A 24,030-nucleotide genomic window follows, 5' to 3' on the forward strand; every position below is an offset into this window, starting at 1 on the left:
ATTTATCTGGCAGCGCATCTCGGTCTCGCAACCGCCAACGGCACGTCAGATACGGCTGATCCTTAACCTTTTTTTTTTTTTTTTTTTTTTTTTTTTTTTTTTTTTTTCCCTTCCCTTTGATCTACTCCCCGCCTCTCTCCTTACTCTGCACCCTTGATCCTCTGGATCTTCCCTCCGCCCTTTTTCCCCATATGCGGGGATTATCAGCGCAATGACTATCAACTATGGACAGGGCACACCGTCGGCCCCCAGCAGAGGGTACCAATTGTATATAACTGCCTTGGTCATGGTCTTAGTTGCTGCTCTGTTTGTCTTTGCGCGCATTTTCTCGAGAATCGCCACAAAGCGGGTTGGGCTAGATGACTATCTGGTCATTGCTGCGCTGGTAAGGGGGACTGCCCGTCGACCAGCTTGTTGCGCCTGCGTGGCGCAATTTTTTTTTTCTTAACCGCTACCTAACCTTAAGCTTTGTGTCAGGTATCTTCGGTATTCTTGACAGCGAGCATCAACCTAGGCAGGTTTTCCATCTCTCGGTCCACCGTCAGCCTGTCATGTTAACATGCAGTAATAGCCGTCGTTCACGGATATGGAACCAGATCTAGTGACTTGACGCCGGCGGATAAGAAGCTTGCTCTGAAGGTTCGCTAGCAACTGCCTTGATATATCTACCTGTTTTTGGTCCCTTCACAGATCTAAGCTAAGATGTAAACTATGAACAGTGGTTTTTTATAGCCCAGCCCCTCTACAAGTTAGTCCTCGGATTCACAAAAGCCGCAATCGTATGTCTTTACATTCGAATTTTCGTCTCAAAGCTATTCCAGCGTGTATGCCGCGGCGTGCTGCTTGCGGTGACGATTTGGGCCGTGGCTGCTCTCTTGGCGACCATTTTCCAATGCCTTCCGATTGAAGCATCCTGGGACAAGTCAATCGCCCACAAATGTATAAACAAGAATGCGTTTTGGTATGGCTTTGCGGTGACAAATACATCCCTCGATTTCATACTATTGTTGTTACCAATTCAGCCTGTGTTGAAACTCCATCTCCACTGGAAGGAAAAGGTCGGCTTACTGGGAGTATTTGCCCTGGGAACTTTGTTCGTTGTGACCACCCCCCTAAATAGTAGTTGTTTACGCTACTGACCAGCGATCCGTAGCGTATGTATTACGAGCATCATTCGAACCACTGCCGTTGCGCAAACCACGACCGGCCGAAAAAAAGATATCACCTGTAAGTCACATCTCCAAGCTGCTGTAGCGACGGGGTATTACCCTAACTGTCTTCAGAATGCTAATGGCGTACGTAGGGGACTTCATCCCCCGTTCTGTATGGACGTTGGTTGAGGCAAATACGGGTATAATATGCGCTTGTCTGCCTATTCTGAAGGGGCCGCTTGGTCGCCTTTTCCCCCGTCTATTCCACCTATCCACTGGCAAAGGTACCAACAATCGATACGGTTCTGGACGTGTGAACTCCTATGTTCTTCAGCACCGAGCCGGCCACGAAGTGAGTGGGAACCAAGTTACGAACATCAGCACTGGGGCCGGAAGAAAGGGGGCGGAGAGCGGGGATCCTTATTCTAGGAGAAGCAGCGAAGAGTACATTATTGACTCGAAAGACAATCAGTCGCGAGATGGGATGGAGCCAGGAATAATGATGAAGAGAGAGATTGATGTCTCATATGAAACTGAGGCAGAATCATCGCGGTCCCTTAAGCAAACAGATGAAAGATTATGAGGCCTATTTAAAAGACAAAAAGCGTTGCATTTGTTACATGGTGTGACAAGATAAGCAGATTGAGTTAGTGATCCAGAACTCACAAAACTTTGGCCATCTACTGTGTAGATTTGTAAAGACAATATGGTTAAAATGGGAACATATCCCATTTGTTGGCAAATAAAAGCTTGCCAATTTGGATGACGAAATAGTCATTTTCCCATAACCATCCCAGGAGTTACAGCACGTAGAACTCTATTCGAATAGAAAGACAAAACAGAGTTCGGCTGGAAAGAAATAATAATAATAATCATCAAATTCTTAGGATTGTTAGCTATGTACTTAGACGGGCCCGCCACCAATCCAAAGCGTTGTAGAAGTGTATATACAGTCAAATGAATGTGCTTTCAAGAGATTTCATTGCAAGGGGCCTTTCCCACGCAGCCGACTACCTCCTTCTATAGCCTAATCTCCATTGACATTCCCCCTGTCACACCGCTCCGATTTCCGTGAAGTGCGGCGGTAGCAGTGAGATGGCCTGTTTAGGAGGACTCCTTCGGAGGGGGAAGAGGGGGCTATAAGTCTACATTAGTATCACCCGAGTCAAGTAAAAAGGTGATTTCAGCTTCATCAGTGTATAGGTATGAATATTTACTCACAAGTATCGGGCAGTTCTCGGGTCTGACAGGACCCTTGCAGTAGTCTGGGTCACCAAGACTACAGCACAAGCCAACCTCATCGATGAGAAAGGCGCCATGGGGATTGAGACGAGGAATCTCGCCCACAAGGTCTTCGCAGTAACCGCAAAAAGTGAGACCGTCAGGAATACCACTGGCGTGCTTGAAATCTTCACGAAGTCGGCAGTGTTCGGGGGAAAGTGGAATACACGCATCATCCCCTGGATTGGTGGGAATGGCCATGGCACCGACCATAAAGAGCGCAGCTGCAGTGAGGACAGGGAGGAACTTCATGGCTGTGTTGCTTTTTGCAAAAATGTTTCCAAGAGGGTCTGAATGTAGATGTGTTGTGTGGTTATTTGAGTGTAGAAGAGTCAACTGAAGTGTGGGTGGATGAGCATCCTTATATAACTTTTTGGTGAACCAATCACTTTGAATTCAATTCAGGGAACGCTGACGTTTACATGTAGGGTATTGCCTGCCATGGATGGAAGTTGGAACATCCTTTTGGCGGTACCTGGCCTTGGTCGGATAAGGTCGGTAAAGCATTTTGCAAAGTGGTATCACATTCAGGATGTCCAAACTTGAGCTAAGCAGAGGTGCTTTTCCGCCGGAAAATGGGTGGAAGCAAGGAGAATCCTGGAATACTGGTCTCCTGTTTCCCCGCCGACGGGAAAGGCATTCAACTCACTCACCATATCTGGCCGCAGTATGCGCCACAGGAATCTTGGGTTGCGTGGTATATGGCATGCCTGTATAACTTATTCTGCTGCCCGAGATTATGCGGATGTCACCTCTCCCAGAGAAAGCTCAATGGAACAATGCTAGGACTGAAGAGTGCAGCAGGTTAAGTTGCAGAAATATGGGCAACCATCTTCCAGTCTATCCCTTGTGAAGTGAAATCAATATCCCTGTGCTGGCTGAGCCATGCTCGGAAGAGGCACAGGTGTGGTGATATGAGATATGAAGGCTTCATTTGCCCAGCATTATGAGTGGTCTGAGCAATAGTGACTTCGGAAATGCATGATAGAGAGCAAGCAGAGCCATGGCATGAATGTGTAAGATGTCACCTGGAATAAAAAATTCCATGGACCATCCTGGATGCATGCATGCGTCTCTCAGCTTGGGCTTGTTCAAATTGACGACACCAGGAACAAGGGGTATATGGGGTTTAGTCCAAGAAAATGATACCGGCAGCTCCAGTGAGTGGATGGGCTGAGCTTTCTCCATGATCTGGCTTTGAGATCTTTGTTTCCCTAACTCCGTTCTGACTCGTCAAAACAATACAAATGTAAAAGCTTGTGGGCCTCTATGGCTAAGCAAAAAACCATTGGGAGTTAAGAATGATGATAATGGTGATGACCAGATAAAATGAAAGGGTATTGACAACTTGAGATAAGAAAGTTGAATAGTTATTGAACCAATCAAACTGGACAGACTTGTTATGTTAAAGCTGAAGAAGCAAATCTTGACACAAGGCAATATCGTCTCATCTGTATCCTGGTGAGGATGGAACAAGTGAGACTAGTGACTGACTTGACTGCCATGAGTATCTGCGAACTGACAAGTTTGATGCAAGAATCATGACAGGAAACTCACAGGATGAAGCCAAAACCTGGGGTAGCTTGGGTTAAGACATGGCTACCCTTGCCATTGTATTCTATGCCTACCTTGATGGACTCTGGGCCCTGATAAACAAACCAACTTCTTCTCTCTGTGAGATTCACGAGTCCCTGGTTTTCCTGTTTTTGTTTCCTCCCTTTTGTGCCGTTTCTTTTTCCTGCATGCTGTCATCTCTAGAGCACATTAGCGTCCTTCCAAATGTCAGAAATTTAGAGAGTGCTTTGCTGTCTATATGCTGTGTGCTCAGTATGGTTCTAGCTGGCTGTTTTGTGCTGAGTACTACAGAGTACTCCCTACAGAGTATGGATATAAATGATTCCAAGAGCACGGAAGGGGTGCTTTTTCTGGTGCATCCTGAAACAAATACTTTTTCTTGGCTCTGCTAGTGACCGGCAATCACGCACTCCTATTGGTTAGCAGGGATTGTCAACTCCGAAAGAGGCTCAGTGTCAAGCCACCCGCCTTGATGATGCTTCGGTACGTGTGATTGTCAGACAAGGCCAGGGACTCTTATCATAGTTCTTGGATTCATCTCGCCTTCCGCAACCAGAACTGGTAAGTCGGAGCCGCAGCACCGGATGTCAGGAAATTAAAAAAAAGAGAGAAAAACTAAAAAATAATAAAAAAGGACAGTGAACTTAACCACTTGATTAACATATCCATCTCCAGGGTTTGCTATTTCTATTCTGTACAAGACTGTTCACTAGGCACTCAATGTACCATGGGGGGGAGAGCCAATTGCTCAACCTCGAAGGTTCCAATTGGCTGGGGTAATTAGCTACATTGGCAAAACCCTATGAGGCCTGGCTCGAGCGCTTGAACTAACACCTGCCCCCCAGTTTACGTTTGTCCTCCGACAGACGCCGGACATGGAGATATGGAAACGCGTCCTCAAGTCTCATCGCGGCCGACCCTCTGGAAAAAAAACACAACAAAAGCAAATTCATCCAGAACTTTAGACTGAGAGAACTGTGAGAACATGGTCACAATTGTGATCCCTTTCTCGAGAGAATCCTGACAGCATCCGTTGAGAAGATGTACAGAGTACTGTCTCCAAGCCGCTAGTTAAACTCCTCTGGGGTTAACTAGCTCACGGAATCCTGTTGCCGACCAACCCCCCTATACCCCGCGTCGGGGCCAGGCGGAGCGAGAATGTTTGAACGGACGCTGGCCGCTACCTTGTCGTCTGGCGCGCTTTTGGCGGACAGTCAAGGCTAGACACGGGGAGCATAACGCTTGAATGACTCGAAATGGAAGCAAATTCAACGTCAAGGATGATCCTGCCAAACAGGAAGTCTCGTACGCTGACAGCATCGCAGCGAAAGGGAGTAGCGCATCGCAAGCCCCATACGCAGTCTCGAGCAAAGACAAGGAATTATGTTGCTCAGCTGGAGCAGCTGCTGGAAGACACATCTTGCCTGGGAGCGCAGACCCGATCTTGAAGCTATTGCGTCGTCTCAATCAAAACTTCACTCAGATTAATCGACTAAAAGACAGCCTCACCGCCATACTTGAATTTGCCCAATTGGCCTTGGAGGATGTCAACACAGAGTTTCAAAAGGATTCGTCATCCGCAGCATTATTTGACTTAACCCCTAACAATGCAGACGACGGTCGACCTGCTACCTAGTGCAGTTCAGTGGCCGGAGTTGAGGAGACGAGCCTATCAGCTGACTGGCCTTCTCTGGATATAGCTGAGCTTGCTTCTTTTGGTCTGGCAGAGAATCTCTTGCCTCCGACCTCCTTGTAAGGACTCTCAAGCCCAAATACTGTGGATTTCAATGAATGATTCTCTCTTTCCGGCGTGTTGGCGTTTCTGATACCCACGACACTCAAAACACCTGCCTCCCGATCGCGTCTTCAACGTTCCAAAATACGCAAGCTATTTGGAATTCACTTGGAGGTACCATTTGCCGTGCCTTGCAGTCCGCAGTGGCATCTGCATGGGCCCCAGATCCGGTCTGAGATGCGGACATCTTGGTTTTGGCTGTTATGCAAGGGTGGAATGTTGTTCTAACGGAGCATCGGCTGGATACTACTTGGCAGGTTCTGCAGCACACCGACCAACAGCTCCTCCCCACATATGGAACAGCCCAAAGGCTCGCGGTTTTATATGTAATGAAGCTACAATTGCACGTAAGTTGCATGAAGTGTGAATTTCTTTGACGGTGCTAATATAAAGCTTATGCTGCGCTCCAGTACCTACTGACTGACGAATACATACCGGGAACTCCAAGCTTCCTGCATGCAAGGTACTACTCATGATCCGTGAAGCCTGAATCTTTCAAATCTCCGGATGCTAACACCTCCAGCCAGGCCATCACAAAAGGCTCATCCGCCACCCTCCCCACGTCGAATATAACGTATGGTCAGCGCATCCCTTCTAAGAATTCTGGAAGGAAACTTCGGCTGATGCGCTTTTTAGGCCAGGATTCCGTGAATATCTACTAGTTTGGCCTGACAGGTATTCAAATGACATCACTCTCAGACATCTCCTCACCAACTTTCAGTTTCTCTAGCCTCATGATCTGCATGACCTGTACATCTGGACAGTTCCAGTGGTACATAGGCATTTTCAACGGAGTTTCTTCGACATGTTGAAGATATAAGATATTGGACTGTACAGAAGGATTTTTTCACGCTGTACCCGGAGCTCCAAGGGGAATGCTGGTGTTTAACAGCGTACCACGGTTAGTTACGACAAATTTGTCTATGCCGGTTCCAGCAGAGCTCTGGTTCGCGGAGAACTACAAGCAGCAAGCTAGTAATACGCACGATCGGAATCGACTCGTTTAGGAAATTTCATCACATCTCTTTTTTAAAGAGGGGGGGTGTGGGCATTCTCCTGAGGAAGAAAAGCAGTAATGACTTGTGAGAGAAAGAGAGAGAAGAGAGTGAACCAACAATGACTAGCATGCATCAGTCTCTCTGTAAACCAAACCCCACACAAAGACAAAATCTTATAATTATGCAAAGCAAAGACACAACCAGAGATGAACTCACCACCTTGTAGTCTCACAGCCAGATGAGTGGAGTGTTGAGATGTAGCTATTTTTCTTCCAGAACATCAGAGATCTTCTGTGAGTCTGTCTCCCATGTGAAGCAATGCTTAAAGGGTTCACTTACCTTTGGTAAAGATAATATAGACTAGAGAAGAAAGAGAAGAAAAGAAGAGAAAGAGAAAGCAAGAGAAAGCTCTCTCTTAAGCTAGTATTCATTATCTAATAGTGACACAGAGCTAGTGAGAACAATAGAGACTCTTTACATATTGTTGTGTTATTGGGTTCTATTGTGTTATTAGAGTTGTGTTGATATCACATCTCTAGTAAGACTGTACTCTTTTTCTTATGAGGAAATTTTTATTTTTCCCAAGAGGTTTTTTGTTTTCTACTCATGAAGATTTTTAATGAGACAGCTGCCTTGAGAATTGAATTACTGTTGCGGCGACCTTCATCAGTAGGGTAAAACTAACCTGTCTCACGACGGTCTAAACCCAGCTCACGTTCCCTATTAGTGGGTGAACAATCCAACGCTTACTGAATTCTGCTTCGGTATGATAGGAAGAGCCGACACCTTGGAGCAGGCAAAGCAGACCTCTATTTCTACAGCGCATAAGAACTTTGTGACTACATCCGTCTCGAGGTAACACTGCCATTGATAAGATTTGAGCTAACAAAACTCGAACCGCGATCTCCGTTTTAATATCCAAATTCTAAACAGTTGATGCTGGGTGAAGAAGTTCTAAGTCAAATGGAACTAGAATTAGGCACGAAAAGAAGCACTCCTAATGAAAAAGAGATGAATGATCCAAAGGATCGCCGGTAAAAAAAATATTTATTCTAAAGATACCTGCGGTAGTAGCCTCCAACGTACGTACCTCTCGGCGCTAGCGGCGTACATGGCTCGAACATATGCTTCGCTGCGGGACGAGCCGATAATTCCTGGCCCCATTTTATTCATCGTGTTTGCAATAGTCATACGACGTTCCAGGTCCATGATGATGGGGTGGCTGGGAAGCAAAATACGCTGCGCATCCAAAGGCAGAAACGGCGCCGTTTCTTGGTGCGGCAGGGCAAATCTAATCCCAAAACGCAAAGGAATGCCAAGTACAAGGTCCACCCCATTCGACTGCTCTTTAAAAATCAGGTCGATAGTCTTTTGGGACAGAAGACGTACGCCATCAAGTTCTCTGCCAAGAGAGTATGGAGAGAATGCGAGCAACAGACCGTGCATTTCCGTGACCATTTAGTGCCCCAAGATCTGCTTTTTTCCACTCCGACGTGTCGGCGGCTGCAGGATTGGGAGGTGGCGAGAGAAATGTTTTGAAGGCTGGACTGTTAGCGGGAAGCTTGGTCAAGTCTATATTGAGCGGCGGAGGAGGTATAATGTCAGATACCCGTCACCAATCTTTTTCTTTGGCACCGATTTGGAAATCTGCTCCCAGTGGACCGGCAATCTCTTCTGCAACAAATTGCATGAGCGACTTCCCGCTCACGCGGCGAACCAGTTCGCCCACAAGGTGGCCTTGGTTTTGAGAATGGTAGCCGGATGCCGTTCCTCACGAAGGTGCTTGGGCTGCCAGCTTGACTGTGGCGGTGCGCGGATCGAGCGTCTCTTCCGCTGTGAAAGGCGGTTCCCAGCCGGCCACGCCTGATGTGTGGGAGAGTAGGTGTCGGACCTCGATATCTTGTTTGCCGTTCGCTGCAAATTCGGGCTAGTATGTGGCCACTTGGCGAAGGCATCGAGTTGACCGCGGTCGATGAGCATAAGGGCTGCAAGGTTCGTCACCGCCTTGGTCCTTGACCAGACATTCGTAATGGTGTCTTTTTCCCACGGCGCCGTGCATGATTCTTCGCTGTACCCTCCCCACAGATCCATGACATTGCGCCCATCGATGTTAACGGTAATGGAAGCTCCAAGTTCTTCGCCATCATCTATAGACTTCTGGAATACCTCCTTCACCTGAACGAAGGTGTCGTCACAATGTCCTTGTACTTGAGCCATTATTTTTTGTCTCACGCGACGTTGGATATCCGTGACCGGGGGAAGGTGTTTAACTAAGGATCGAGGAAACATATCTCGGATAGATAGGAGCACGGATGAGAGCGTTGTTATGCTGAAAATCGTGAGAGTGGTTTTCTCAAGAATTTACCAGGCGAGCTTTGGTAGGGGAGAGCCTATAAGTATAGTTAAATAACTAATGGTTTCTCCCAGCTTGCGGGCCCCTCCAAAGGGTAACTAGCCACCTCCAGGATCAAATCTTGCTCACCCCGCAATTGTAACCGGAAAAGCCGCGCTGCACGAGGCCTTCTCATGTCAGTTAGTCACCCGCAAAGTGGCCTTTAGGGGGTTTGGCTTTGCAGATTCGGCTTGGCGCGTTCTCAGTGTGCTCGACTTAGTGAGTTTGACTCGCACATCATGGTTCGTCGCCTGCTATCCAGTGCTGAGTGTAGAACGGTGACAAGCTAAACTTATTGGCTTATCCGAGATGCCGCTGATTCTCAGATACCAGAGCCTTAGACGGTCGATGTCGCCCTTGGGTGAAGACAGGTTTATAAAATAGGAGCAGCTCGCTGGCCTCAAGTTTTCTCTCAAGTGACTGAACGAATTGATCCTCCTACCTCCATAGGCAAACATAAATTCTTCTTCCTATTATATCCTTAAGAATTCGATTTTCTGTTTTATTTCCATAACCCAAAATGGCGGAAGCGAGCGGCACAAGGCCATACTTCGACCCCTATGGGCTGCCTGCCAAATACCGCGCAGAACGTGATAAGCCCCTGCGAGAAGATGGCATCGCTTAGTATCTGGAAATGGATAATGATTTGGGAGATCCGTATGCTGACCCCAATTTCTCCCGCGAGCTAGTCGTTAAGGACGTTGAATTCCTCACTGTTGAGGGTGGTTGGGGCGGTCAGCTCATTGCCGCAAGCTTGATTAAGACGGGTGTTTTCGACCTTCTCATCGTCGAGAAAGTTGGCGACTTTGGCGGCATATGGTACTGGAATCGTTACCCAGATGCAGTTTGTGATATAGAGGCATACATTTATATGCCGCTGCTGGAGGAATTGGGTTATATTCCAACAAAAAAGTACGTAAGGAGCCACGAGTTACTGCAACATGCAAAAGCGATCGGGCGACATTTTTAGCCTCTATGAAAAGTCTCTTTTCCAGACTGAAGTCCTCGCGCTGGATTGGGATCAAAGCAGTCAGCAATGGTCTGCAACAACACACCGCAACGACCGGATCTGTGCTAAATTTGTCGCAACTGCCAGCGGCCTGCTACATAATCCAAAATTGTCGGGTATTCCAGGGATCGGCGCGTTCAAAGGACACAGTTTTCATACAACTCGGTGGGATTACAGCTATACTGGCGGCGACACGGCTGGTGGACTTGATAGAATCAGCGATAAAGGCATCGGGATCATCGGAACAGGAATGACATCGATCCAAGCAATCCCGCACCTTGCAGAAGGGGCAAAGCATCCCTATGTATTTCAACGGACACCATCTTCAATTGATATTCGGAAAGATGGGCCAATAGACTGGGTGGGGTTTCTACGTTGACTCCCGGATGACAAAAGAAAAGGATGGAGAATTTCAATATTATTGTGACTGGTGGCCACCAGGATGAGGACCTGATCAACGACAACTTGACTGACATCCTTCACAACCTTGCCATCTTTGGTGGCCCAAGCCAAGGGACCGCAGCCGCTCAAAATCAGAACAAGCTGCACCTAGCAGATTTCCACAAAATTAACCCAATTCGCGCTCGCGTCGACGGTCCCAATTTCAAGTTTCCATCAAGTCCTACTTATAATGAGTCAGATTTTCTCAGATATTGGGGTTCACATTCATGGGATAACTTCCTTTTTGCTTCATGTGCAAGGTTGCTTGGGCGCAATGATAAGAGCTTATGCTGTACTGTATGTTTTCTAGCTTGTCCCATCAAACCTCACTACTAGGCGCTGGCCGGAGGCGAAGGCCGGACTCACAAAGAGTGCATTTAGGCTGGAGCTCAATATGACAACCATTTCAGCCAGTTCAAAGGGGATGCGGGCGGGCATATCGACAGTAGCAGCGTAAAGAATGGTCATAATCAAAAACAACCTCAAGAATGGCGGAAATCTCCCAAGCCTGAGTATCTTCCCATTGTTCATGGCGGCGTGAATCAGATGCTATTTGTTTTGTACATTGTTGTATCTGGGAACGGCGGGGGCTGCACATGTACTCGCGATCTAGACTACGGTATTCCAGTCAATTTCCTATTGGGAGTTCCTCCCACAATTCCCCTAGATGCCAGTATCTGGCTTGATGCTGATCATACATAACTAGCTACACACAGGATTGTAGCCAAGGGGCTCATTTTGCAAGAACCAGACCTTGTTGAACAGTACAAACAGGACCAACATGAGCTTGACCAGAACTCAGCTTGAATGATCTTTCATTTGTGCAGGTCAAAACCTGCTGGGTATTCACAATTGCTAAATATGAAATGTAAAGTAAAATGTTTAAATTTAAAATTTAAATTTTTTTTTTACTCTGTACGGAGTACTCCATAGCTAGTTGGTTATGCCCAAGGATTGTGAAGTGGTCAGAAACACTAAATCTCAACTAGTCTGGTGATAAGAATGATTAATTAGTCTAATTCTACCCTGTATTCAGCATCTAATTACATTCTGTGCATTTGTAAATTCCTGATGCATAATGTCTCCTGCTTGTTGACATAAAGACATAAACTGTTCAACCCATTTCTGGTCATACATGTCAAGTTCTGCAAGACCCTGGCAGTATGCATCTTGATAACCGCACAGGCCTTGCATGAGGACATTCCGCCGCGGGCAGGGCTGTATGATCCCATCCATCCAGCTCATCTGTGGGTTGCATTTGAACACCTGGATTGCACCCATCATCGCCACCCGCCCGCTGAATACAAACGTCCGTGGCTCCACTTTGATGCGGTTCTTCTTCAACCACCGCTTGGCAAGGCCACTGTGGCTGCAACAGACCATCTCTTCAAAGAACCATGAGACAAAGATGAAAACAAGAAGCCCGACCCCATCCCATCCCTTCTGAGCAGCGACAAACGTCATGCAGGCAAGTTGCAGAAATGAGAGGAACTGCAGAAGGAATGCAAGTGTCATGACGCCACCGTCACCAAAGATAGTGGTGATAGATTGTATCATGGATTTGTTCAAGAGATTATCAACAATGCCTCTATCTCCGACGTACAGGTACCACGTAGACGCATTCTGGTGGATCGCGCTGAGCATGCACGCATCCATCCTTTGGCCCTCGTTGTCTTGAAGATAGTGTGGTGCGCGTTTGATTATGACAAGCCGGCGGCAGATGCGTAGCAGGAAGGCGACGATGATGGAACCTGCAGTCCCATACATCCCAAACAAAGAGCAAAACGCTGTGGCGCCGGCAAGCATGCCCAACAGGATGACTTCGACAACAACGTCTTGTAGGACGGTGATGGTCTTTGCTCGATGCGGATGACCCGGGCCCTCCTCTCGAGAGAAGCGTAGGACATGCAGAGTCTGATACCGCCGAAAGGGGGATGTGCTGGAAGGTGTTATAGCAATATTTCCCACACCGCGCTTGGTAGTATTAGGGGTTTTGGCGACCACCGTCTCGGGCATGGCGATAGTCTTGGCCTGACGGACGCTATACGCTGCGATCATACTGCTTGCCGCACCGTTCGCACAGGGAAACACAGAGCCCCAGTTTGCGTCCCATACTTCACGACGCAACTCTCCAATCGAACATGCTTCGTCCAGAAAATTCGGTCCTTCTTTAAGGAGCCGAGCAACGGTCGCGAGGACATGCAATTTTGGAAAGAGGCCGATTTGGAGACGGCCGGACAATGACGCCATTCCAACAAATCGGTGGCCTTCTTGCGGCCTCGCAAGATAGGTGACTAGAGGGATCAGGGCCGCCAATTCGAAAAGTATGGCGAAGCCGCTATCGCTACCTGTGCCAAAGCTGAATGGAGGGTTAAACCCCAGTGTCCCTGAACCATCGGAATCATCGAGTGACTTCGCCATATTGTTGCAAACTCTCTGTCCATTTCTTCCCCCCCTTTTCGATGGAGGAGCGTTGGGCTTTTATCGGAGAGAAAATTGGCGAACCCAACAAAATGCAGCCTAACTTAGCTAACTTGTTAAGTAGGCGAGAGATCAAACCAGTTAGCCAGCCTTGCAAAAAATATAGCTGGTTTAACAATGCAATAGGTTACTCCATATGGAGCAGGTAACTAATGCATATAGTAACCGGGATACTTACGCAGTTAGCCTTGCGTGTCTGGCCCTCACTTGTTGCACCACACCGACCCAACAGGGCTGTGCTGCTCACCCACCCAAGACCTTCATCGTCATCATCATCATCATCATCAGGAGCAGCAGCAGCATGGATCCATCTGTCCTCGCCTTCCACCGAAGAAGAAATACGCTCTCACACTCACTATGGCCCAGCACTTAACGTACAACCGTGTCCTCCAGATCTTGAGGGACAGCTGCTCCGGGAGAGAAACATTCTTGTCCAAAAGTACAAGAATACCTTCGGAACTTAAGGCGTTTGATCCCGAGCCGGGCACCCTGTTCAATCAAACCTTCCAGCATCTTGACGAATTTGTGAATCTTCCTACCGGGGGTGCATTATTCGGCCTTACTTCCAAGACGAGCCGACAAGGGCTGACAAAGAAAATCTGCCAAGTCCTCTGTCAGCAACTCCACGACCCAGTGGACCATATCGAGCGCCTGGATAGGGCTTTTTCTGAGTTCCTGTATTTCGAGATATTTGATGGCCGAGTGGCTGATCCAGAATCGCTTGCGAGGGAGACATACCGGCTGTTGACGCGCCTTGTGCCCGATGAGCAGCCCTACTGGGAACTCAATGCCGAAGCAACCTGCAATACTCTCACTGGCCACTTCTTCCATCCAGGGAGCCCCGAGAAAGTACCACATCGACTCAAAGCGTCCACCTTTTTTGATCGCAATATAGTATGCACGGCAATTCACACGGTCTTAGAACCGCTCCGCGAAACGGGTTCGTCGTTACGTCTAACCGGTTATATCGACCTTCTCGCACAACTACTCCAAGCCGCATTAGACATCGTACCGGCCGGCCGTGTATTCACTCCAGGAAACTTGCTAGTGCTGAGGACATTTCTCTGGAAATCCTTGCAGAGGTCTGTTACCTTATACTGTTGGTCGTTGGTTAAACACGGCAACCGGGAAGTTTGGATGGATGTCACCCACCGCCAAACTTTCCATGTCCAGCGCTTTCGGCGTGTGATCGCAGCAAAACGAGATCAAGAGCTGCTGTCGGAACTTCCGGCATATCTATGTCCATGGGCTTTTGAGTTGATGCGGACACATCCAGCTGCAGCTGGTGTAGATCCCGCGTACTTTATTCATTTATTCTCTAAGCATTTTGGGAGCCTATCTGCCAGGTGCATCATGAATCCAGATGGCTCTTTTCGGCAGTGCGATGGAACTGGGCCCTTTGGATGCGCCCGATTTACGGGGGCGGTGATCCATGACCAGTCTGCGCACCAGGAATCTTGTGATAGAAAATGTGCAAAGTTATACTGGGATGAGGACTCCTACCGTCAAGTTCATGGCGCTAGGGCGGTGAGATTGGAAGAACCAAGAAAAGGTCTTCTACAATACTGCGCTGCTTCCAGCTCAACCATGGCAATATCTCATGTTTGGAGTCATGGTCAAGGTGGTCGCCCGGAGCGTCCGAGAGATGGGGTGCCCTCAACCGGATTCAATTCTTGTCTTCACCAACGATACTCCACCATTGCACGCCAGATGGGCTGCAATTCATACTGGATAGACACTGCCTGCATTCCTCAAGACCACCAACTGCGAAGAGAAGCAATTAGCCAAATCAATGACATCTTTACCAATAGTCGATCTACGCTGGTATGTGACCGAGACATAATGATGATCAGTATCAAGAAGAAGACATTTGCCGTGTTGGAGTCCTTAATGGCCGCCTTACTGGTCTGTGACTGGAACAGTAGGGCTTGGACCCTTTTAGAAGGGACTAGAGGCGCCAAGGTCGTTAACCTTCTCTGCAAAGATAACCAGACTATTGAGCTGAGCGAGGTCATTCAAGCTATGTATAGCAGGGGGCGTCTCTCCCTGGCAATTCTCTGCCTGACTCTCGACCACTTAATGGGAGCCGCGGTTGTAGGGGGAGAAACCTTCCGACTGACCGAGCGTCAGCACAAGTATACCGAGACAACAGCAGCGACCCTTTTAAGCCATCGCCATGCCAGTCGTGAGGGAGATGAGGTTGTAATCTGGAGCCTACTGTGTGGGAGACTAGTATATACTGCCGAAGAGTTCTGGCGGGACGCAAAGCATATCAAGACTGGATTTTTGATCTCCGATATCCCAAGGCTCGAAGGGGTTCCAGGGTTCAGCTGGGCCCCAAGACGGCCAGGCCTGGCGTCGGGTGGTAAGATTGTTGCCCGGCGCGAATACCACCAACGGCGCATTCTGGAGGTCATGGATAGTCAAGCTGGTAGCATATGCGCGGACGGGCTCCAAGCCACGTGGAGTGTCTGTGATATGGCGGATGTGAACTTTTTCTCCAGCCTCTATCAGTGTTTTATGCATTGTATTGGCGCCCTTCACTCCTTCGGGAGAATATTTTGGAAAATGGTACTCTGGGAACAGCTGGAAACCGCCCTATATTATTGGCATATGGCTTGCGCATCTTTGGATATGCGCCGCCGTTTCCAGCTTATTTCCCATGATGTGCAGGCTCCTATGCATCGCCTTGCTCTCATACGACCGTCTTCTTCATCAGACATTTACGATGGAGACGCAAAGGAGGCTTCTATGGCAGTGATAGAGATCACAGGCAGAGGTACATGGGCCTGGAGAAAGGTAATTTATTGGGATAACTCTGTGACGTTGCCTCCCTTTAGGCTCAAGAAAATTACAATTGAATAATGACCCAAAAGGATGGCTACCTAGCACACAAACTGTTAGTTTCCCAGTTACCAAGAAGAGCAGCTACCAGCAAGTGAAACAATGTTTTCATTGCTATGATATCGGTAGAAGCTTTCCGACTCATAACATGTAAGGCTAAGAGGGCCTAATGTTGCATGTTTAATTCAGATTGTGTCCGGGTCCAATATTCAGAACAACTCACTTCACATATTCTAGCCCATCCTTCTGACTTTCTCAGGGTCTAACATAAAGCCTTGGTGACTAATAGGAAGAAGCATTATGAGTTTGGCAAAGATTTCCCCCAAAATGGTGTCTGAAGAACCTAGCTCTATCAGACAATATCTCAGAGAGCCCATGAGGCTACCAACGATATGCGAAAGCTATAGGAACCATAGAATATGCATCTTGTGCTCTCTGCTTGCCAACCTAGCAGGAGGTTTGGATGAGAACTGGGATAAAAACTCTGCATCCAGATCAAAGAAGATCCGAGCTGCTAAGTTGGAGGCTAGTTAACTACACAGAGACTACGGAGTAGTGTCTTGATGAAAATGTCATGGTACTGTAGTTTAACTAGTTTGCAGTATCTCTAGAGGTCAGGCTCAATTCCGATCCCTGGAGGCCTATTGAGTTCAGGAGTGAGAGACAGGCTTTGTGCCTCATTTAACCAATTTTTTGGGGATTCAACAATGGGTAAACACTTTGTTTCATTGACACATTCTACCTGTGGGCAAATTAACTCGCGATCAATACTCCGTAGCGACCCTTGAGATCCAGACAAGCTGGGGGATAATGGTGGAGTGAACCTATCATGTGCTGGTTACAGCCCGAAATTCCACATCTGGCGCAACTGCGAAGCAGAAATTTTGCGAGATGCTGAGGATCAATATTGGAGGCTTATATCACAGAGACTATGAATGTGACATTAAGAATTGCCAGCATTGCAGAAGCAACACTGAGGAAGAAGATGAATGGGAAATATCAGGACCCACAGAAACATGTTGGCGGATCAGGGATTTGCTTCCCAGTCTGTCCCTGTACTCCGTCCGTACTGGGGGCAGTCATGCGCAGAGAGACGTGGTTCAGCCCCGCAGGGGTTGCCCCGAGAACTCAAACTATAAAAGGGCGCCAATCAGGGAACGCCAGGAGCCGCCGATGATATTCTACTCACAGAGGTTGGATTTGGCTCAACTGCAAGCGAGGAAGAATGCCCTAGAAGATAAAATAAACTATGTCCACCAAACAAAAGGATTTCTGTAACAGGTTCATTGGGAAATCAACTCTCTCTGATATTCTTTGGTCAACTTTCTTCAACTAATCTTTGTCGCTGCCCTTTACCGAATCCCACTGCTGGCCCCCCATGGACAAAGAGGAGAGAATTTCACAGCCCAATTCTGCTCAAAGTGACGATGCGGCAATCTTTTCTCCCGTTCTGACTATTCTGAATCTTAGGTCTCTTCCGACCTTATGTGCTCTTACTCGAAAAGCATCAGCAGATTTCGTGGAAGACCCAGAAGCCCCCATTGAGCCAATAGTTGTTGAATCTTCACTTTTCGGTTCCTACCATGCATTATTCCCAATTCGATTTCAAGATGGGTTGCGTTGGATCCTTAAGATTCCAGCCTGTGGGACACCCGAGCAATTCACCGCGTCTGCCGCATCAGCACTTCAATCTGAAGCTTTGACTATGAAACTGATTCAACGCGAAACCTCAGTCCCAATTCCTGACGTGTTTGCATTTAGCTCAACATTGGATAATGAACTTGGAGTTCCTTATATCCTCATGAAGTTCATGCCAGGGAAATCTCTTTATGACTGTTGGTTTGACATGAAGGTCTCGAAGGAAGAACGAAGATTACGCCGCAAGAATACCCTAGAGGATATTGCTCAAGCAATGGCTGAACTGAGCAAGTTCTCGTTTTCTACTGGTGGTGCCCTAATGTATGATGCAGAAGGAAACTTAGCTCACCCTGGTCCACTGAGATTTATTGACCATCAGGCAATGCTTGAGCGGCTTGGGCAAAGTGATGATGATGACATTGAACCAACATTATATTTTGAAGCTGGCCCCTTTACAGATCCACAAGATTTCTACCTTCTCTCACTTAACCAAGCAAAGGAGCCAGAGCAACCTTTTCATAAAGGAATGTGGAAGCTTCTTTATCTTCTTTTACAATGGATTCCAACACCACAAAGCCCAACATTTGTGCTCACACATCCAGACTTGAATTTCCAGAATGTCCTTGTCTCTGAGGATGGGAGGGTGCAGGCCTTAATTGACTGGGATGGTGTGGCGGCAGTTCCCCGTCTAGTGGGAAATGAAAAATTTCCTTCTTGGCTCACTCGAGATTGGGATCCGGCGATGTACGCATGGAATGAGGAAATGGAAAAGGGCATTGAACAAGATACGGTGTGGGAAGACTCTCCAGAGACCCTTGTCTTGCATCGCAGAGAGTATAGCAACTTTATGGAGCGGTATCAATCTCTGCGAGGACAATCTCTCCCATCATCTCCTGCTGTTAAAGAATCGTCCATAACGCAGAAGTCACTTTTTGTCGAGAACCTGGTTATTGCAGCTGAGAACCCCCTTTGCAGATTCGAGATTCTTAACAAATTTGTTGAAAAGATTGTTGAACTGGCGCGAGCGAACTCTTTGGATTGTATCAGCAACAAATATCAGGATTTGGAGATATTTGATATAACAGATAATCTGGTAACAGGTGAAATGGAACAGGAAATGCTGAACTTTCTGAGAAAGAGCTTTGATAGTTTGCTGAGTCAAAATGTAATGTGAGACAGCTATCTCAAAGCTTTTGCTTGTGTAGTTATATCAAGCCTGGGCATCAGAGAAAATATCAACCTGTTTTCAGATAATTTTTGTTCTAGAAAGAACAGACTGGCATAATCTGCAGAAGGCTGGTCTTTTATGCCAGCCATCCACTGAGCAGGACATCAGCTTGGCACCTGTAAGCCTCTCCTAAAGCAGCTCCTGAGTTTTAAAGAAACTGAAAAGAAATAACCAGCACCTTCAAAGAAAATATGTTTTATTGAAGAGCCGACCCCCTGTGTCAGTTGTCCCTGTTCTGGGAGCTTGTTGGAGAAATGCAGCCAAGTCTGATTTTCCTTTTGCATAAGAGAATTGCAGATTCTGGTTGTCAAGGTCATTCACTTTCTTCATGTGCTCAACTGGACTGTGAGTCACACACCCCATTGGTAATAAAGGCTTCTTAGCATTATCTGGAACATGACAAGGAAGGAAAGTCATTACATGAAGCAAGAGACAGCAGGGTTACAAATGTTGCTTGATACTATCATCATGCAGGGAGGAGGAAATTCACAGGACCTCATTGCTACACATTTAGTACTGTGGTATGCAGGATCGTCTCAAGCGCCTTATGGTATGTTGCGCTCTCACTTTGCAAGGACCGTCTGAGGCGACTCAGGCAAGCTGCTGTGCTGCCCAAGTTCCTACCCTGGCTAGGTTCTGATTGTTGGAGACATTTTTAGGAATCTGAATCAAATGTATTTATTATTATTATTATTATTATTCATTATAGTCTTATGCAGTCAGTGACTATGAAGACTACCTAACAGCTTCTCTGTTAGAATTTACTTAGTATACATTGTAAAAACTGAATAAAGGAAAAATTCAAAGTATTTCAAGGCAATATGAGATGTTCTTTCTCCACAAAAGTCAAATAGTAGATAGAGCATAATATTAATTTTAAAGGAAAATAATAATTCTTGTAGCAATATGATATAAATCAAAAAGAAATAAAATTAGCATATTTGGGAAAGGCACTATCTAGTAGCTATTCCAGTACATTTCAGAAATAAAACTAGCCATTTTAAGTCTAATTCAGTTTCAAAAATAAAATTTAAAGATAGTTGAGAAATATCAAGTTCTTGTTGAATTTTTCTTCTTTCAGTATAATAAGCTGAGCAGTCTAATAGTAGATGCTTTGGATTTTCAACACAATTACAGAAGTGGCATAAATTGGAAGAGTAGTCAGATAATCTTATTAGATAAGATCTGAAATATCCATGACCAAGCTTTAATTGGCAAATAGTTGACCATATCTTCTTAGATATAGAAAGAGTAGATGCTTTCCATCTGGGTTTTATTTTGAATTGAGAGTAGTGATTTGTAGAACTTTCTCTATTAAAAAGATCTTCAAACCACTCTATTATTGCTTGTTCTTTTATTTGTCTTTTTATATAAGTAATAAATCAAATGTAGATTACCAGGTGAAATTGGACACCCACTAACAGACAGCAGCAAACCATTTCAGGCTCATGTTCCAGAAACAGACTTAAAGAAAACAAGTCAGCCATGCAACATTCTGTGGAATATGATAATTGACTTCCACAATGCTCTTTGCAAAGTCTTCTGAAGCATAGACTATTCTGACATTCCAAAAGATGATTATGTGGAGACAGGGAACAAAAGTCTAAACATATATAACTTGTCTGAGTTATATCCACAGGCCTAGAGCCTTCTCTAGAAGATGCTTGACTACCATTCTAAGTGGATTTGGATCATAGCCTGTGAAAGAGGTTTGACTTGAGATTTCAAAATTTGAAATTCTTTTTGCTAATTTGTATTAAAACACTAGTTTCTATGTAGTTAGCCTCTAGCTTAGCAGCTCAGATCTTTTTTGATTCAACACAGAGTTTTTATTCTGGTTCTCATCTCAATCTCTTACAAGGTAGGAGAGCAAGAGTATGAATATATGAAGTTTATGTTCTGTAGTTTCTATAGTTTCTGGCATATAATTAGTAGTCTTGTAGACTTTTTAAGAGATTTTGAGCCCTTCTTTAGAAATCTTTGAAGTCTTTAAAGTTACTAAAACAGCAAAAATTCTTGATAAAATAATAAACAATAATTTGAGGAGCTCTTCAGGTTCAACACTCAATTTAATCTTCAGAAATACAAGTCTAGCAGAATATATAAAGAATGCTAGCATCAGTATAGATATATATTTACAGCCAGTAAGTATTACAGTAAGTTGCGTTCTATAAAATATCATTGCAGATTAAGGTAGTTCACCACTAAACAAGCTAAATTTTGCCAAACACTTCATGCAACAAATTTATTAAATATCTCAACAACCAGATCTTTATTATTAAATAGCTATTAAATATTAAATGAATGTGTTCTTTGAAGCATAGAAATTAGTGTAGTTAGGAAAATAAACAAGTGAACAGCCTAATATTGCAGCCAGAGCAAGAGATCTAGGGGGTAAATAGGAAAGAATTCAAAGAAATGTCAACAGTAGATTTCTCAGCTAGAGAGTCTAATATCTTGCCAGAGAGACTTGTAAAGCTCTTACTTTCTCTTTTAAAAGATTGTATAGACTTTCTGTAATAAGAATCTTTAGTAGAGAAGTTCTTCCAACAGCACTTGAAAGCTAGTACTTGAAGCTCTGACTGCCAGTATTTAGTAGTATGTTCAGTTATTTATTTTTTCTTCTCTGCTAGTTATAAAGTCTTCTTCTTCTCATAAGTAACATATTGTATCTCTCTTTGTCTAGTATGTTTAATTTTTTAATCTTTTATTGCTTACAGATCTTTTTACAAATATTTTTTTATTTAATCTATCTTTTTTCAATATTTCTAGCAGTCTGCTTTTTTTAAAGCTTCTGTTGAAGCTTTATTTCTTGTGTTTAAGTAATTTTATTAGTTTTTTCAGTCTTTATTTCATCCAGACACTTGCATGTCTTAAGAACTTTTATTGAAGATTAGAACTGTACTTGGCTAGAATTATCTTTATTAAGTAAATCTAGAGACTTGTCTTACTTGTGATATTGCTTTTCTGTCACTAGAGTTAATCTTAGACACTAATTCTTATGTTTCAGTAGTTTATTATAAAGAGTAAACTGCTTACTAACTTAAATAATCTGTTTAATACTTTGCAAATTTAGACTATGCTAAAGATGTATACTCTTGATCTTTTATTAAAGCTGATGCATATTACTAGAAATAGAAGATTTAACTAACAGTACAGAGACTTGAGCAGTTTCAAATTAATATAGTTAATATTGAGAATCCAGAGAATTAATTCTAGTTTTTGCAAAGTCAGCAAGTATATTTTTAACTGTCAAAGTCTTCTTTTAAGCTACATTAAATAGTCTCCAGAAATCTCTTTTTGTCATTTAAATATAGCTTATTTTGTAATATAGTAGTGCTTCCAGCTTGTTTGAATATGTCTTGCCCAGCAGTTTAAAGATTCTAATATTAAGAGATTATAAACTATTACAAATATAGACCTAGACCAACCAAGCATCAGACAATGTCAGATGTTAAGAGGTATTCATGTGACCCCAACTCTGAATGTATAAGAATCACATAATTCACATGAATTATGAGAACCCCAGCATTTAGTCTCCTAGTTAGAGGACCTCTACATTCTATGCATGACTCTCTCTCATCAGTTGCAGGCATTATATCTACTAGCTGTTTTGTACCTCTAATTCTGGGAAAATCTATATGATCTACAACCAGTTCTTCTAACATTCTGAATGCTCTGATATATGATTATCTAAGTTGGTATGATGCCATCAAGACCCATAAGATAATCACAACAACATCTCATGTTGTGGATCTGACAGAGATAGACATCAACATAAAGAAGATAAATATTGATGAAGATACTGGTAGCAGTAAAGCTACTATCAGTAAGATATCAGCAGATAATACAAGCAATAAAGATATATCTCTCAATATATTAGATAAAATCTGAAGAGAGAAGATCTTTAAAGAAAAAAAGACATATCTGCAAAAGAATCTAGCAGATATACATAAATAAAATAAGATATACAGACTGCAGAAGCAGATAGAATATAAATAAAAAATAGTAAATAATAATTTCTTTTTAAAGTTTCTCTTACACATACAACTGATAGAGAAGTCAGATAATTTTAATAATATAAAGCTCTCAAAAGCATCTTACTACTATAGTAAATTACTTAGCAGATGCAAATTGTGATTAGCTTCAATAAGACAGTAGTTTTGTCTGAGGAAATCATTACAAAAGACACCAGATATGGTCAGGATTGATTGAATGTCCAGCTATTTTTATAACAAATTCCAGATATATTGGCAGATGTTGGGAATAGAGAGAGAATAATTACTCATATTATGAAATAAATTCAAGATGTAGTGTAAAAATGATGTTGAATCTGAGATAACTTGTAGTTAAGATATAATGCAGTATTACTATAATACTATTCAATAAGAGAACCAATTTATACTCTTATTTTTTACATACATTACTGAACTTAAACAGAATCTGAATAATCTATCAGATAAATTCTTTTGTGTACTCTTTCTATAGATGAAGCTCAGACTAATTATTCAGACTGAACTAAATAAACTGCAACACTAATCAAAAATAGTTATAGAATTACAAAAACAAGCAACACTTATTAAGTTTATTCTAGAAAAAAAGAAGCAAAATCAGTGAAACAAGAATTAAAATAAGAAGAAATGAAAAATCTCAATCTCTCAAGAGAAAGATGTGTTTCAACAAGACAATAAAGAAGATTATTTATAAATAAAGAAAATACTGATGAAATTACTTCCACAAATATTGAAAGAGAAATACAAATAATAAATGAATGAAGAGCTCTATCTAAGATGTGGTCAAGCAGATTATAGAGTAAAGTTCTGTATGAACAGCTTTAACAAGTTCCAGCAGACAGATGAAAAAAATAAGAACCAGACAAAAACTAGAGCTATAAAGCTCATGCAAGATCCAGATCAAATATTAGAAAGATGGGGTGTTAATCTAATAGAGAAGGCAAGCAAGCATAGTATGTGTCTGTCAGCCACACTAACTATACTGTCAGATAATCTTACAGAGCAAGCTGTATTGTTAGACTCAGATATCACAGTAGATAGTATCTTCTACAAACTGATATTCTAATTAGACTGGGATCAACCAGAGACATCTATAGAAGTTATTAAGATGTTAAACAAAGCTGAGACTGATTAATATAGCATCTACAAGACCCAACTCACTATAATAGACTTCATGAAAACTA

At 44.1% G+C, this 24,030-nt stretch overlaps 11 protein-coding genes across 11 annotated transcripts; 7 read left to right on the forward strand and 4 right to left on the reverse strand.

Moving 5' to 3' along the window:
- Window positions 1-63: 63 nt before the first annotated feature.
- On the forward strand, window positions 64-648 carry D8B26_007002 (uncharacterized protein; the record flags this gene model as incomplete). The annotated part of the gene is made up of 3 exons (XM_066125368.1): window positions 64-385; window positions 478-514; window positions 572-648. Exons 1-3 carry the CDS (start codon window positions 212-214, stop codon window positions 646-648), a joined length of 288 nt encoding a protein of 95 aa, XP_065981450.1. The 5' UTR covers window positions 64-211.
- Window positions 649-937: 289 nt separating this feature from the next.
- D8B26_007003 (uncharacterized protein) lies at window positions 938-1,734 on the forward strand (the record flags this gene model as incomplete). Its single annotated transcript, XM_066125369.1, has 4 exons — window positions 938-961; window positions 1,023-1,093; window positions 1,154-1,227; window positions 1,304-1,734. 4 exons carry the CDS (start codon window positions 938-940, stop codon window positions 1,732-1,734), a joined length of 600 nt encoding a protein of 199 aa, XP_065981451.1.
- Window positions 1,735-2,255: 521 nt separating this feature from the next.
- D8B26_007004 (uncharacterized protein) lies at window positions 2,256-2,684 on the reverse strand (the record flags this gene model as incomplete). The annotated part of the gene is made up of 2 exons (XM_066125370.1): window positions 2,256-2,288; window positions 2,373-2,684. 2 exons carry the CDS (start codon window positions 2,682-2,684, stop codon window positions 2,256-2,258), a joined length of 345 nt encoding a protein of 114 aa, XP_065981452.1.
- Window positions 2,685-5,253: 2,569 nt separating this feature from the next.
- On the forward strand, window positions 5,254-5,643 carry D8B26_007005 (uncharacterized protein; the record flags this gene model as incomplete). Its single annotated transcript, XM_066125371.1, has 1 exon — window positions 5,254-5,643. The coding sequence occupies one exon, from the start codon at window positions 5,254-5,256 to the stop codon at window positions 5,641-5,643; it is 390 nt and encodes a 129-aa protein (XP_065981453.1).
- A 2,068-nt stretch (window positions 5,644-7,711) lies between these two features.
- D8B26_007006 (uncharacterized protein) lies at window positions 7,712-8,009 on the reverse strand (the record flags this gene model as incomplete). The annotated part of the gene is made up of 2 exons (XM_003066903.2): window positions 7,712-7,754; window positions 7,891-8,009. The coding sequence occupies 2 exons, from the start codon at window positions 8,007-8,009 to the stop codon at window positions 7,712-7,714; spliced, it is 162 nt and encodes a 53-aa protein (XP_003066949.2).
- Window positions 8,010-8,504: 495 nt separating this feature from the next.
- Window positions 8,505-9,089, reverse strand: D8B26_007007 (uncharacterized protein; the record flags this gene model as incomplete). The annotated part of the gene is made up of 1 exon (XM_003066904.2): window positions 8,505-9,089. One exon carries the CDS (start codon window positions 9,087-9,089, stop codon window positions 8,505-8,507), a length of 585 nt encoding a protein of 194 aa, XP_003066950.2.
- A 737-nt stretch (window positions 9,090-9,826) lies between these two features.
- D8B26_007008 (uncharacterized protein) lies at window positions 9,827-10,580 on the forward strand (the record flags this gene model as incomplete). Its single annotated transcript, XM_066125372.1, has 2 exons — window positions 9,827-10,108; window positions 10,188-10,580. 2 exons carry the CDS (start codon window positions 9,827-9,829, stop codon window positions 10,578-10,580), a joined length of 675 nt encoding a protein of 224 aa, XP_065981454.1.
- Window positions 10,560-11,149, forward strand: D8B26_007009 (uncharacterized protein). Its single transcript, XM_066125373.1, has one exon. It carries the CDS (start codon window positions 10,604-10,606, stop codon window positions 10,976-10,978), a length of 375 nt encoding a protein of 124 aa, XP_065981455.1. The 5' UTR covers window positions 10,560-10,603; the 3' UTR covers window positions 10,979-11,149.
- A 525-nt stretch (window positions 11,150-11,674) lies between these two features.
- D8B26_007010 (uncharacterized protein) lies at window positions 11,675-13,540 on the reverse strand (the record flags this gene model as incomplete). Its single annotated transcript, XM_003066906.2, has 2 exons — window positions 13,302-13,540; window positions 11,675-13,175 (listed from the first exon to the last, which is right to left on the reverse strand). Exon 2 carries the CDS (start codon window positions 13,061-13,063, stop codon window positions 11,675-11,677), a length of 1,389 nt encoding a protein of 462 aa, XP_003066952.2. The 5' UTR covers window positions 13,064-13,175; window positions 13,302-13,540.
- Window positions 13,481-16,004, forward strand: D8B26_007011 (uncharacterized protein; the record flags this gene model as incomplete). Its single annotated transcript, XM_003066907.2, has 1 exon — window positions 13,481-16,004. The coding sequence occupies one exon, from the start codon at window positions 13,481-13,483 to the stop codon at window positions 15,986-15,988; it is 2,508 nt and encodes an 835-aa protein (XP_003066953.2). The 3' UTR covers window positions 15,989-16,004.
- Window positions 16,005-17,345: 1,341 nt separating this feature from the next.
- Window positions 17,346-18,779, forward strand: D8B26_007012 (uncharacterized protein; the record flags this gene model as incomplete). The annotated part of the gene is made up of 1 exon (XM_003066908.2): window positions 17,346-18,779. One exon carries the CDS (start codon window positions 17,346-17,348, stop codon window positions 18,777-18,779), a length of 1,434 nt encoding a protein of 477 aa, XP_003066954.2.
- Between the last annotated feature and the right edge of the window lie 5,251 nt (window positions 18,780-24,030).

The sequence above is a fragment of the Coccidioides posadasii genome, chromosome 3 (assembly GCF_018416015.2).
Source record: "Coccidioides posadasii str. Silveira chromosome 3, complete sequence".
Lineage (NCBI taxonomy): Eukaryota > Fungi > Ascomycota > Eurotiomycetes > Onygenales > Onygenaceae > Coccidioides > Coccidioides posadasii.

Excerpts from the sequence above, each read along its gene's own strand:
- D8B26_007009 (XM_066125373.1), top strand. The coding sequence starts at position 10,604 with ATGGAGAATTTCAATATTATTGTGACTGGTGGCCACCAGGATGAGGAC.